A 13,311-nucleotide genomic window follows, 5' to 3' on the forward strand; every position below is an offset into this window, starting at 1 on the left:
GTCTGACTGCAGCCAGACAGCAGCAAGCTAAACGGTGACCAACCGCAGAGGAAGTTGTCAAATGTGAAAGGCAAAGCCAGGTACCGGAGTACTGCCAACCTAAGTGCTCACCATCAGCCCTAAAATCGGATCCTACAGAAGAGTCTCTTGCCAGGGCAGGTTCAGACACTGCCTGTGGTTCAGCAACAGCCCTGGGGCTGCCACTGAGTCCAAGTGTCTCTGCAACTGCAGCGAGGGAGGGACTGCAGGCTGGGGCCACAGTCAGCACTGGCACAACGAGCAGGGCTGGAAACCAACAGATGAGCTTTCAGGCACATGAGCTGTTCCCCAGAACTGAAACAAACCCCAGATTTGCAAGCTAAATTCTTCTGCTTAGTGCAGACCTCTGCTTCTGGCTGCCCAGAAGAAAGGCTTTGGTGTACAGAGCTCCCTCTGCTTTGTTCAATGACGTAAGTTGATATTTTCCTCCATCCCTAAACCTCGTGCCGTTTTCTCAGACCACCATGGCTCTAGCACTGCTTTGACACCCTCACCAGAAGGCAGCGACAGGCACTCCCCACCACCTCCAACACCATCCGCACATCCCTGCGGTGCAGGGGCACCCGCCCCCTGCTCTACCTTGATTTCAGCCCTCACGTTGCAGCTGCAAACCAAGCCTGCAAATGCAGCAAACCCTTAAAGCACTGGGCTGCTGCACAGATGTCACACACCACCTTCCTTTCTCCAGGGGCACAGAAGCTCTCGTGCTGCTTGGAGCCCTGGCACAGGTTAACCTCCATTTCTCAACACGGCCTGTTCATCTTTCACTGAGCCTTCCAAAAAAAAGGTGCGGAAGGACAGTTCCTCCCCTGCGCCCAGACTGAAGCTCCTTCCTAACTATCCTTCCAGAGGATGCAAAGCATGTGGTCCTGCTGCACAGCCTCACCAGTCAGAACACTCAGAATGCCAAAAGCTTAGCAGCACTCAGTCCCTGGGCCTGACACACACCACAGCAGCGACACTTAGTCCATCTTACTTGGAGGTCACTCACCCACAGATCCTTGCTGGTCCCTCTTGGACCTGAAACTGAAGTAATTTTCTTAATAATCCCTCAAGAAACATTGCTGCTCCCTTTTGAACGGCTCAGACCAAGCTGGTACTGACCCCAACCCGCAACCTGATCCTGCATGTGCTGCCTGCAAGGGTGAGCACAGCTCCGACTGGTGTTCTCAAGGCACTTCCAAAATTCAGAAGTGCTCATTTAGATCAGGGTTACACAGGGGGCGTCAGTAAATACTATTATTACTGAGCCCTAGTGACAGAGCCCTCCTGTATGGAGAGAACGGGAGGTTTGTGACCTAGTACAAAACCTGACAGCCCAACCAGGCAGCACCCACGGATGTTCTTGCAGGCTAACATGACCTGCTGCTACCAATACAGTGGTAGACGACTTCATATTCATCAGTCCTGCCCCTCCAGCAGCTCTGAGAGCTGGATTTATTTCTCAGGGCTGTGAGATGCTTCTACAGTGCAGCCACTACCGTAGGCAATGCCGAGTCTTCTGCTCTTCCCACTCACAAAGACAGGCGTTTGAGAGCCTCGTGCTCTCGGAGAGGCGCGCACCACGAAGGACCAAGCTCCTCCAACTCCCATCATTTGTGCGTGACAGGACCTACCTCACCAGGTCTCCTGCGAGGCTGTAGGATGTGTATGGCTGGGACCGAGTCTGTGGGCAATAAATACATCAGTGACTTTGTGGAGGTGGAAGAGACCTTTTTAATAAACAGGATTCCAATAAAATAAAAAAATCCCTCTGAACTGCCACTGCGAGAAGAGTTCAGATAACTAGCACAGAAGATGATGCTGCATGTGCACGATGGAGGGAGAAGGGAAGAAAAGAACAAGCTGTCACCAACTTGATGAGCTTCCTCAGTAAATCAGCAGAAACCAGCTCAGCAAACCTCTCCAGATAAAATACTGGTGGATCCATGAGAAACAAATCAAAATAAAGAGAAATCCCTACATCGGAAGGCGCTACATCAGAATAACCAGCGAAATACTGAGTGCCGCTGGAGCCGCAGCAATGGCAGGGAGACAGGTAAGATCTGCCAGTCGTTCCCGGGGTCAGGAATAGCCACACGTGAGGGACTCGCTCAATCCTTTCGCAGGCAGCGTGTGTGTGTGCTAGAGGGGGTGTTGGTGGCAGGGAGGTCAGGCTATCGAACGAGGTGGTGGTGTAGAGTGGCAGCAATGGAGAGTGAAGGGCAGCACTCAACGATGTCAACTCCGTCTTGCTCTGGTGGCTAGTGCAAATAGTCGTCTACTCTGGCAAAGGAGCAGGAGCCCAAGCCCACGCGAGCCATGAGCCGCAAACACTCCGAGGCCTGGCCCAGGGCAAGCATCAGCGGGGGCTGCTTTGGCAGGTTCTGAGATTCTGTGGGGGCAAAAAAAAAAAATCTGTTTAGAAGAGGCATCCTGGCTGCATGCGCTTGGGTCCCTCTGTGTCCCACCTGGGAACCAAGCCTGGCATCCCTGGCAGAAGGTGCTGGCTCTGGAAGGAAGTTATGCCCGAGTACTGCTGGCTCTGCACCACTGCTCCTCTGGACACTCCACGCTGGCCTGCCTGCCCGTGACACGTCCCACCTGGGGCCACAGCTCAACGGGGCCTTTGAGAAGGGGCTGCTGTGGCATCAGAGCAAGAAAAAGGCAGTGGAGCTCCTGCTGCCTCCGTGTCTGCCAGAAAATCCTCAAAGCATGAGAGATCAAAGCATGGATGAGTAAGTGAAGGCAGGAGAACCTGACACCTGAGGAGCACACTTGGAAGCAGCACTGAGAAAGACCCAAGGAAGGGAGCCAAAAGATTAGACTGGGAGGATCTGTGCTCCGCAGGCTTCCATCCCACCTCCCTTCCTGCATCACTGCCCTGTCAGTCCCAGGAAGAGAGGTAGAAGCTAAACAAGTATTTCTGACCTGCTCCTAACCCTCACAAGCTTGCCTGCCACAGGACATCCCCTGAGAGCAGGTACATCCAGCAGGCAGTGCCCACCCAGGAACCAGGCCTTACCCAATATAGCACTATTAAGAGCAGCACACACAGGTTCCCTCTGGATCGGGTCCAGCTGTTGACCAACGGGGCAATTCCAAGGGTCTGAGTAAGCTAACAAGCTAAACGCGTCCTGCGTGAGAGAACAGAAAGTCACAGTAAGGTCACGCATGGCTGCAAACACACAGGATAAACCACCACGTCTGTCAGCTGGGGCACCTCCTGCCATCGCCAAGGTGACAGCTGCCTACCTCCTGAAAAGAAATGGCCCTTTTCTTCTGGGCAGCAAAGGACCCCACTGGGCCATCAAGATAGTGGATTAAAGAGGGTGCCCCCTCCACCTGGCAGGTAGGGTGTCACCTGGAGAGAAGAAGAGCGAAGGCAGGAGTTGCACATCTCTCCTGTGCTGAGAACTGGGTCTAGATGCTCTGTGTTCACCAAGTTTCCATCTCTGATCCCCATGCAGGCCCCCTCTTCCTCACCAGGTGCACAAGTGGGGGCCACCCAGAGCTCTGCAAGGGAACCCCCATTGTCAGTCCTGGCCCAGAGAACTGCTGCGACACAGCGCAAGACCCAGGCTCACCTGAAGCATCTTTTTGTGCATTGTGTTCTTCCCATATTCTCTGCAAAGCTGCTCGCTCAGCATCTGCAGCTCCCGTCCAAACTGGATCATTCGCTCCGTGGCAGCATGGTTCCCTCCGCAGAGCTGCCTCTGGGGGCAGCTGTCTTCTAGAGGAAAGGCAGCGGAGAAGTAACAATCTCTCTCACTCCCCTTACTGTCCCCTCTACCCATGAACTCCTTCCCCTCCTGCAGCAGGTAGCTGGTTCCTGCTCTAAGTTTATCCCAGTGGAAGCTTTTTCTGATCCCTACATTACAACAGCCGGCAGTGATTTTTTCACAGCACCTATTAGGTACAGGGAAACTTGAGTTCAGCTTGTTTAATGCTTGAGGGCCACCTACAGATCGAGTGTTCTGATAAAATCATAGGAACTTGCAACTCCGGCTGCGTTACCCTTTGATGTGTGTAACGCAGCGCACACAACTCGGAAACCCCTGGTCTAACTAACCCTGGACTCAAAAAACTTTCAGAGATGCTGACACCATCAGTTTTCCAATATTAGGTGGCCACAACACCCATGTAACTGGTAGAATCCCCAGTTTCAGAGGTAGTGTAGCTAATTCTTCCTCTCCCTCCTGGCTGCGCAGCTGGGCATGGGCCAGCCTGCCACAGCTCGGTTCAGTTCCTCAGCTGGAAGAGGTGACAGACTGAGCTGGAATTCGTGACGAGCGCTGAACCACCCTTTGGCTCCCATCGCTTTCCCTGCTCCACAACATCACTAGTACTGCTGCACAACTGTGATAAGCCAGACCCAGTTTTAGTTCCAGGACAGATTCCTTTTCCCCACGAAACAGGCTTCTTGAGAACTTCATTCATTGGGGTGGGGAAAGAAACCCAAAGTGCACGTTTTTTCCCCTCAATCTAATCATAATTTTAACTCCCGATACCAGCTCCTTCTACTTCCCATCACCCCTCCTGCCTCTGAGGCCCTACCCATGCTGGATTCATCCGTCTGCAGGATCTCTTCATGTTTGTAGGTGCCATTCATTATCCTGGTGGATGAATTTTCCAGGACTCCATTGGGGTAATGCTCAGCCTCCATTTCCATCTCGCTGTCACTGGGGTGAAAGGAGGAAAGAAACATCAGATGTCTAAATTAGAAAGGGAAGAAATGAAGAGCTCAGATGCCAAATGGTACCCAGCAATGGCCAGTAAACCAGGAAGGGTGCCAGTCAGACAACAGGGAGCCAGATGGTCTAATTCAGTGTAGCAAAAATTGCTGCAGGCTTCTGAAGACAATTTAGAAAGCAGGCTTCTGTTCTGAAAGTGCTTGTCCTAATTACAGGTGTAGAACGCTTATCATCTTCCCTTCAGGAAGCAGTCACCTCTGGGACAGCAAAGAGCAGCCAGACAACAGGCTAACAGACTGAACAGGAGGGAAATCTCGGCTGTGGTAAGCCATCAGCCCTTGCAAAAAGTGCAAGTGACCTCAGACAGCCCTGCCACAGCAAGCTGGAAAGGGAGCCCAAAGGAAGCTCAGTTCTCACCACAGCTCAGTGTGCTCCACAGCCCAGTAAATGCAGCAGTCCGGCTTGCTGTCACAAGTATCAAAATGATTCAGAGGCTCACTGGGAAGGAACTGGGCAACAGGTAGAAGTAGCCCAAGAAAAATACTCCAGAGGACAATGCACCAACTCAGTAATCCCTTGAGCTGCTGCCTCACCCACGAAAGGGCGGGCAAGCTGCTCAGCAGCAGTAACCGACTGGCTGGGGCAGCGGTAACAAAAACAGGCTCAACGGGAGAGCTGCTATGGAAATTATCCTGTTGGGCTCTGATGCCATCAGTTTAATGGGAGAGCCGGCTGTCTGAAACAAGAGCATCACAGTATTCCTTACGAGATGAGCCTCCAAGCAGGGGAACTGGAATAGGATTGTGTCTGCTGGGACAAATAGTGACCCTGTAGACACAAAGAGTTCTGCAGGACGGATGCCCTTCCGGCTCCTCAGAAAGCAGACTGAGCCCTCTCCCACCATCTCACCCTCCTCAGGCATCTACAAAGGAAAAAAAATACCTGGTTTCTTGGTTACTCGTACTACTGTGCTGCTGAGATTTGGTAGAATCTGTAGAATTGGACTCAGAGTAGTTCACAGATGAGGGGGAGGAGGAAGAGGAAGATGAAGATGATGAACTCAGTGTTGGGTATTTACTGTGACTCTGTTTGCTTTTTGTGGACATGACTCCATTGCTACAGGTTGGACTATCTGCTCCTGGAAGTCAAAAAGATAAGGAGAAATGAGACCAGAGTGACAACATCCCTCTCTTTTGAAGTCAATAATTCAGCAAGAGAAGCGGAGCCCAAAGGAAGAAAGCACAGTAAGACTGCAGATCTTAAACGATGATTCATCGTTCCTGAATTCAGTGGGGTTTACAGAAAACAGGTATGAATGTGGAAGGAACCCCACCGCTCACCAGCAACATCTGAGCTTAAGGAATTGCCAAAAACGGGCTGTAAATAAGAGACTGGCAGAACCAGCTCACACAACCACAGAAATTGCTGTCGAAATAAAGAAGCGTGGGTGGTTTGCAAAGAAGTTTACAAACTCTCTTTGCACAAACCCAAATATTTCTCATAAACCCTCTGTCCAGGAAAACTACGAAAGCACAGGTGAAAGCTGGGCCATAAGGAGAACTCTTTGAAAGCAGAATTTCCCAGGTCTTCCACAACCTAGCTCACATTAGGGATATACTTGATTCACACAACACTCAGCAAACAGCAACCACCCTCTTAAAAATCACAAGGTCATTCAGAAGAATGAACCTCACTGAAAGGCAGGTCAGGCTTGAAACCTCATCCGCCCCACAACAGGCACCTATCAAGCCACGGAACTCAGTGACACAAGACACAAACCTTTGGTCATGAGCACAAATTTTATGTGGATTCAAAAATGACTGGCTAAAATCATACGGGCTATTAAATACCAAGGCAATAGCAAATCATCAGGGGCTCAGATAGTTTGGAAAAACCTCACTGTGGGCTTGCCTTCTTCCTATATTCTTCCCTAGGCAACCAATACTGAGCACAAGCTCTTGACTAGATGATGTGACCTGGCATGGCTGTTCCTCCAGAAGTGACCGTGTTATATCCAAATTCATCACCTGATCCCACAATTATATTTATGGCTAGGGAATTTATTTATAATTTTCTCATGACAACACAAAGAGCCAAAGAAAAGGCAGTTTGGGGCATTTTAACGACAAGGACACATTAGTCTGCGCACAACTGTTCCGCTTAACCTTCGCAAGGCGCGCTGATGAAATGATCGCTATTTTGAAGTCGCTGCGGTCTGGCAGAGCTGTGGAAGGTGGTGTCCCATGTATGGAAACAAATACATATGAATGCTGCCTTGTGTTGCAGTTTTAGTTTTTCATGTAGACAGTTGAAAACAGGTATTACCAACAGCTTTTATGGACTGATGGGAGCATTCTGACTATCTAGGCAGAAAAACATGCCCAGGGTTTCTCGCAATACAATACAGAAAAATGAAGATACTGGCTTGGTAAGGTGAGTGGCAGCTTGGAGGCATTGAAGTAATTGTCTCCTTTCCCATAAATGTTTGCCTGTCCACAGTTGGGCACATGCAGCAGTGGGAATATGGAAACAACATACACTCAGCTGGCCATGAGCAGCTCAAGGCTCAGTGAAGCAGGTCAGACTGTTTTCAGGGGCTCTGCAGGTCCCTGGCCCACTCCATCTTCAAAGCCATACTCAATAAACACCCAGGGAAAATAACTTGGATGTTGTGCTTTACCTTGTTCTTTCCACTTCAAATCCTAAACTTTCAATTCCCAAACTGCAAAAAGTTGGTGCTTCAGAGCTGGGTTGTGCAGGTACAGAATTGCTCCCTTCTCACGTACAGAGCTGCATGGTAGAGCCCATGGGAGATGGGGAAGCACTCGTACAAGGTATCCCCCTAACCTGTGGCTCGGTTGGCCAGAACAGTACATCTTCTGCTCTGTCCTTACTGGAAAGCAATTCTTTCACAGACTCCAAGGTACAGGAAACAGGCTTTGTTTTCCAGACCTCCTCTTACAGCTTGGTCAGTGAAACAGAGTCACTAATGGCTGCATTAGAAGGCTTCAAAAGCTTCTTTATTCTGAAAAAAATCTGCTCTGCAGACAATTGCCTGTGGAACGTGACTAATGCAAACCCAATTCTGCATAGAGACATCCACAAACCAGTATGTCCTCTCAGCTGGGTATCACAAAGGAAAGAAGCATTTCGTAGAATAAGGTACAGAAGGCAGCAGGTAGTGGATAGCAGTCAACCTTTAACATTTGCTCTTCTCACCAGCGACTCAAAAACCACACTTACCGGTACTATGAACGTGTGAGTTGCTTGATCCGTGTCTAGGACTTAAGCTGGGGGACCCAGGGTAACTGTCCTGGGATCTGGGGCTGCGGGCACTGAAACAACGTACTTCACTGTCTGTCCCATTCACCATCTCCACAAACTGCCGACACCTGATTTCATAGGAGGGAAGAAGCAGAAAAGGGTGCGTGACAGCCAGGATGCTCTGCGTTTCCTTCGTTACTGAGTGGATAAGTCCTAGAAACTGCATAGAAGTTAAACTTCAGACTCCTGGTACCGTGAGTGCTCTGATAATGCTATGGGAGGAAGGAGTTCAGAAACTGCAACTCTGATGCTAATGAATGTTGAGACATTCCCAAAAAGCAAGTTTCTTTCCACTGTGCTAAGAAGAAACTGTTCCTTCACAGCATGCTTCCATCCCCACCACCTCTGCAGCTACTCCAAAATTCAGTTGTAGGTTTTTTTTTCAGGGAGAAGATACCAAATCTGCCAAATAGCACAGGTCCCCCGCTACTCTATCAACCAGAAATACTTCCAATGGAAAACAGACAAGGAAGGGGAAAAATGCAATCTCCTCACTGACAGTGAGGACAGGTCCCCATTTAGCTTTACTGGGCACTGTCCCAACATGTCCCAGGGGGCTGGGGAGAGCCCCTCTGTATGGCTGGGAGAACTGGGACACATAAGCACTTTTGTCCTTCAGTCTCTGCCCCAGACAGTCTTTTCCATACATCTGCCTTTCTGGGAACCTTCACAGCAACTGTCCTGCACGCCAGTGTTGCAAGATCTCCACAGGACAAGCAAAGGCCATCTGTGAAGGAGTTTCTGACAGCCAGCAGAGCCAACATGTCACCCACCTCTGCCTGACCTCCTGGGGCAAAGCCACACTGAGTCTGAACACCAACAAAAGGGCTACATCTACACTGCAATAAGCACTGTGCAAAGGACTAAACCTATGTCCTCTCCCACCTGCTCCCAGAGGGATCTCAAGCAGTTTGAATTCAGACCACAGTCCAGACTGGATGGCTGTACAGCCTCTTCCTTCTCTCCTTCATCTACACGGTTCTCCATACTTACTTTAACATGAAGAGCAGGTTGGGGTTATGTTCTAGGAGGCCAGGATAGAGCTGCTGGGTGGCTTCTATAGCCTCTCCCACTCTGCCTGCTAATACTAGCTTCTGTATTCCTGAAAAAAAGAAAGGAGACTCATTGACACACAGGACCGGCCAGCAAGAATGGCCAGCAGTGTTGGCCCACACACTTCACGGCTTCCCCCGCCACCGTGCACAAGGGCTAGGGAGAGCTGGGGACCACATTTTGTTTATTATGGATTAGGGTGAGGAAAAGCCTGTGAAAATGAGGAAGAACCTGTCAGTAGCTCAGAAACATCAAGAGTAGAAGGATCTGAAAGATGAAGTGGGTGCACTGGGATGGGGTGCACTGGGATCTTAGTCCTACAGTCAAAGAGCTATGCAGCAATGGATGCGAAAGCCGGACACAACATCTGGATGGGAGCAAGGAGGCTGCTGGGGAAATGACCATTTCAGAGGGGAATCCCCTAGGTCAACCCCACATTACATCCTCTGGCTGGTTCCTATATGGCTGACCACCACACGAGCAGAGGATTCTTAGAGTCTGTGGGCTTAACCCACAGCACTGTACTGCTTACCCACTGTCCCCACCAAGTAGAAGTAATTATACCAACAAAACTGCAAGGTTCCTGCAGGTACCACCTCAATATATTCCCAGAGAAGGAGCCTGAGCAATGAGGAATGTGGCACCCGTCAGCCAGCCCCAGGAATCAGCTATTCACTAAGCTAGAAACAGCCCAACAAGTTGTACATTTCTAGGAGGTGCAAAGATACCAGGCAGAAGCCATCCATCATCCTGGGTGTTCATGCCCGCGGTATGTTCCTTCAGTGGGTCAGAAGACACAAGTGCAAGACCCAAGAGTCACTGATCCGATCCCAGAATGCTCAGGGAAGCTGCTGGTCTACCGATCATTTTAGTTTTTGCTAAGTGTACATAAACCAAAGCCTAAATGTACTTAAAATGAAAAATGCATTGCGCTTCCCTCTCTGTTTTTCCAGGACTCCTTACAAACGACAGAGAGGAGGTTCTGACTCGCCTGTGAGGTGCTTTGCAAGCAGAGGCTCTAACAGCAGGCTGTGACTTTCCCAAGTCACAGCAGTTGAAGGCCCAGCCTGGTGATCCTCATCAGCAACCCCCAGTAACCGCCTGCAACAACCTGTCTGGTCTCCCACTTCTCAGTGTCTATTTGCTTGTGTCGCAGCTGAAAGCTAAACCCAAAGACGTGGCTCTCACACCAACATATGTTGCAGAGTCTCCTTCATTTCACTGTTTCTTCGACTTACTTGCACGTCCGTTTTCACGTCTCGCTGCTTTTGACAGCTCTCTGCTTTGCCTTGTTTGGCAACTCTCACAGATGTCACCTCCTTTTATATTTTCCCCTCTTTTTGTTTTCCCATCTGTGTTTTCCTCACACCTTTTATTTAAGCCCCAACTTCAGAGCTCTATATTCCTTCCCTCCCATCTGCCTCGTCACCTGCCCTCAGACGAGCGAGACTGCACTGTCTCGCGTGCCTCCCGTACGCCTTCCCCAACTACACCCACACCAGCCAGACTGGCTGGGGTCAGAGTTGCATAATGCATGACCTGGAAAGCACGATGCCCATCAGCACTAACGGGCAGCCACGAGGAGTTATTCTGTGTACTAAGCAGAGTCCCCAAATGAACCTGAATGCTGGCTAAGCGTGTGTAATGTATGGGGAGCGAGGTACAAAGGGGCACGATGCTCCTGATATGTAACAGTCACATGAGAAACGGTTCACAAAGGGAAGGGAAATGTACAGAGCGGGACGTAGGCTGCATTCAGCAGGCAGGAGAATGCAGAAAACACACCAATGTTCTGTGACTCTGCAGTCTGAGCCTGCAAATAGAAAAGCTAAAAAAAAAAAGGTTCCACAGGAGAAAGAGGTAGGCCCTCTTCTGCAGGAACTAGAAGCACTTACAGCCTTACCAAGAGATGAACCAGCAGTAACCAAAACAGACACAGAATACAAATTCTTCACCGAGCATAAGCTAAACACATTGGCTGTGAATCTGAAACCCCCTCAGTATGCAAAGCATTCACCTGAAGACAAAATGTGCTAAGGAAGACTCATTAATTCTGGGAGCCATAGTCAAAGCAGACTGATGTGTATGGCTCCCTATGACCATGCTAATGACACTGTCCCTGCTGCAACAGACTGCATCCAAGAACCCAAATCCAAAGGGATCTCCAGTGCACAGTGACGTCAGTTCAGGTAAAGTCCAAGGCAATAGTTCCTTTCTCCAGCAATCTGGCACTACCTCCAAGAAAGCACCTTCAGTCCCGGGCATTACGTTTAGCCTGATGTATGAAACTGCGGGACTGAGCGTCACCCCATCTCTCTCAGGAGCCAGCTATTCATTTTCAACAAGACTGAGGAAAACTACCCAAGTTGATCAGGTAACTCAGCATTTCAGTACTGCCAGGCATGCAGGTCACTTCTCAGAGCAGGTAGGAAAAGGAATGACTAGCAGTTCTTCAGGGAAAGATGGCAGAGGGGACACAGTGACGATGGGAAAAGTGCTCCCAGCAGTGGTCCCCAAGCTCTGCTGTCACACAGGCAGCAACACCAAGTCAGCAGTGTGCCATGGACAGCTTTGTACTGTCATGGAATCACTTTCCTACTTCCACAGCACTTCATTCCCCTGCAGAGTCCCAAAAGTAACACCTGACCAGCGTGCCACACTTTGGGAACGACTACCCAAGAGACTTACTTTGTCTGTTCTTTATTGAGGTCTGTTCTTCCTGGATTGTGGTGTCTGTGACCCTGGCAAAGGCAGTTGCTGTTGAACAGTACCCATGATGAACCAAGTACGACGAAACCATACTAAAAAATAAGAAAATACAACCCGATGAAGAGGCATTGATGAAGCAGGGTAATCACGCTGGAGGGAAAAACAGTCAACACAAGGGAAGTTGCAATTTCAGTGACCAACCTCAGCTTGCTTAGGACACAACCAGGGCCCTACTTCTGGGTCCAGACAGTATAAATTTCCTAGATGGGCACTTGGTCCTCAGCAAACAGAAAAGAGACTCTAAATTCCCCTTAAGGCAAAAAAAGCCCCCCAACCAAACCAAAACATTAGGATTCCCACTGCATACACAGTTATTTATTTAATGAATTACTGCTGTCCGAGGGTCATTTGTAAGAGTTCATCACTGTGTTACTGCTAGTTGAGATCTGCACATGACAGATATAGTCCCCTCCTATACAGAGAGAAAACCCAAACCTCAGAGAGGCTCACAGCTTTCAAGTAGATTTCAAAACAAGATTCTGCTCCTGATTTTCTTCCATCACTTTCTTTGCCAGCAATTCTACCTTTAGTAGTTCAATTGTAACGAATTTTACACACTCACAGATACTTATATCTGCTGATTTACAAAGAGTAGACTGTCAGCCTTGATTTTACAAACATTAACACATTTTTAAGTTATATTTTCAAAAAGTGTTAGGGTGGAGGGGACAGGGGGGCTGGGGAATAAGCATCACAGTCAGAAAACAAACACAACCGAAACATCTTTCTGAACTGGCCACTTCTAAAGCATTTGTGCCTTCTCAGGATGGGTTGGTGAATGTTAATGATCCTGGATTTTAACAAAACTTCAAAAGCCAGCACAGGATTTCAAAGCTTCTAGTGATGAATCCCAAAACAAGCTTCTCATAATGAAGCTGGTATTGACCCAATCAAATCACAGCTCAAAACATGGATTCAACTTATGTACTTTCAGTACAAGGAAGAAGTATTTTACGAGCCAGCAGTAATTTTCAGGCATAACATTGTAAGCAGGTGTGTAATTTTTAAAACTTGTTTTAAAAACAAGTGTTTCTGACCACCATTGGTACAAGACAAGGCCTTTGCCCTCGGCATGGTACAGACGGGCGTAATAAAGCACATCCCTCTTCAAACACGGCAGCCAGCTCGCCCTGGCTGGGCCAGGCTGAAACACTGAACAAAGCAATCCAGGCTGGCAGAAAAAAGCCAGATCTTGCCTCAGAGTCATTCAGTAGTCAGAGGCTCAACGCTGCAAAGATTTAAAGGCCCTACAAAGTTGCACAAAGGCTGAGCTCCTCCCTATGCTACTTGTGCCGGCGGCATCACAGGAAGCAGCCCTGCGTGGGTACGCAGACGCACCACACGCCAGTCACTATGCCCGGCTAATTTTCAGCAACGAGTCAGCTCTGTGTCTCAGCTCCGTATTCCAGCAGAGCTGCACGCTCCCAAATGGTCCTGCACCTGGGTTGGGGCA

General features: G+C 49.3%; 1 protein-coding gene across 1 annotated transcript; it reads right to left on the minus strand.

The window, feature by feature from the left end:
* Window positions 1-1,735: 1,735 nt before the first annotated feature.
* LOC104517092 (ran-binding protein 10-like) lies at window positions 1,736-11,890 on the minus strand (the record flags this gene model as incomplete). The annotated part of the gene is made up of 8 exons (XM_010161647.1): window positions 1,736-2,413; window positions 3,044-3,155; window positions 3,606-3,751; window positions 4,576-4,700; window positions 5,655-5,850; window positions 7,956-8,104; window positions 9,030-9,138; window positions 11,778-11,890. Coding segments are annotated over 8 exons (1,081 nt in total), but the record flags the coding sequence as incomplete, so codon positions are not given.
* Window positions 11,891-13,311: the final 1,421 nt, after the last annotated feature.

This window comes from Eurypyga helias, unplaced genomic scaffold, assembly GCF_000690775.1.
Source record: "Eurypyga helias isolate BGI_N326 unplaced genomic scaffold, ASM69077v1 scaffold26891, whole genome shotgun sequence".
NCBI lineage: Eukaryota > Metazoa > Chordata > Aves > Eurypygiformes > Eurypygidae > Eurypyga > Eurypyga helias.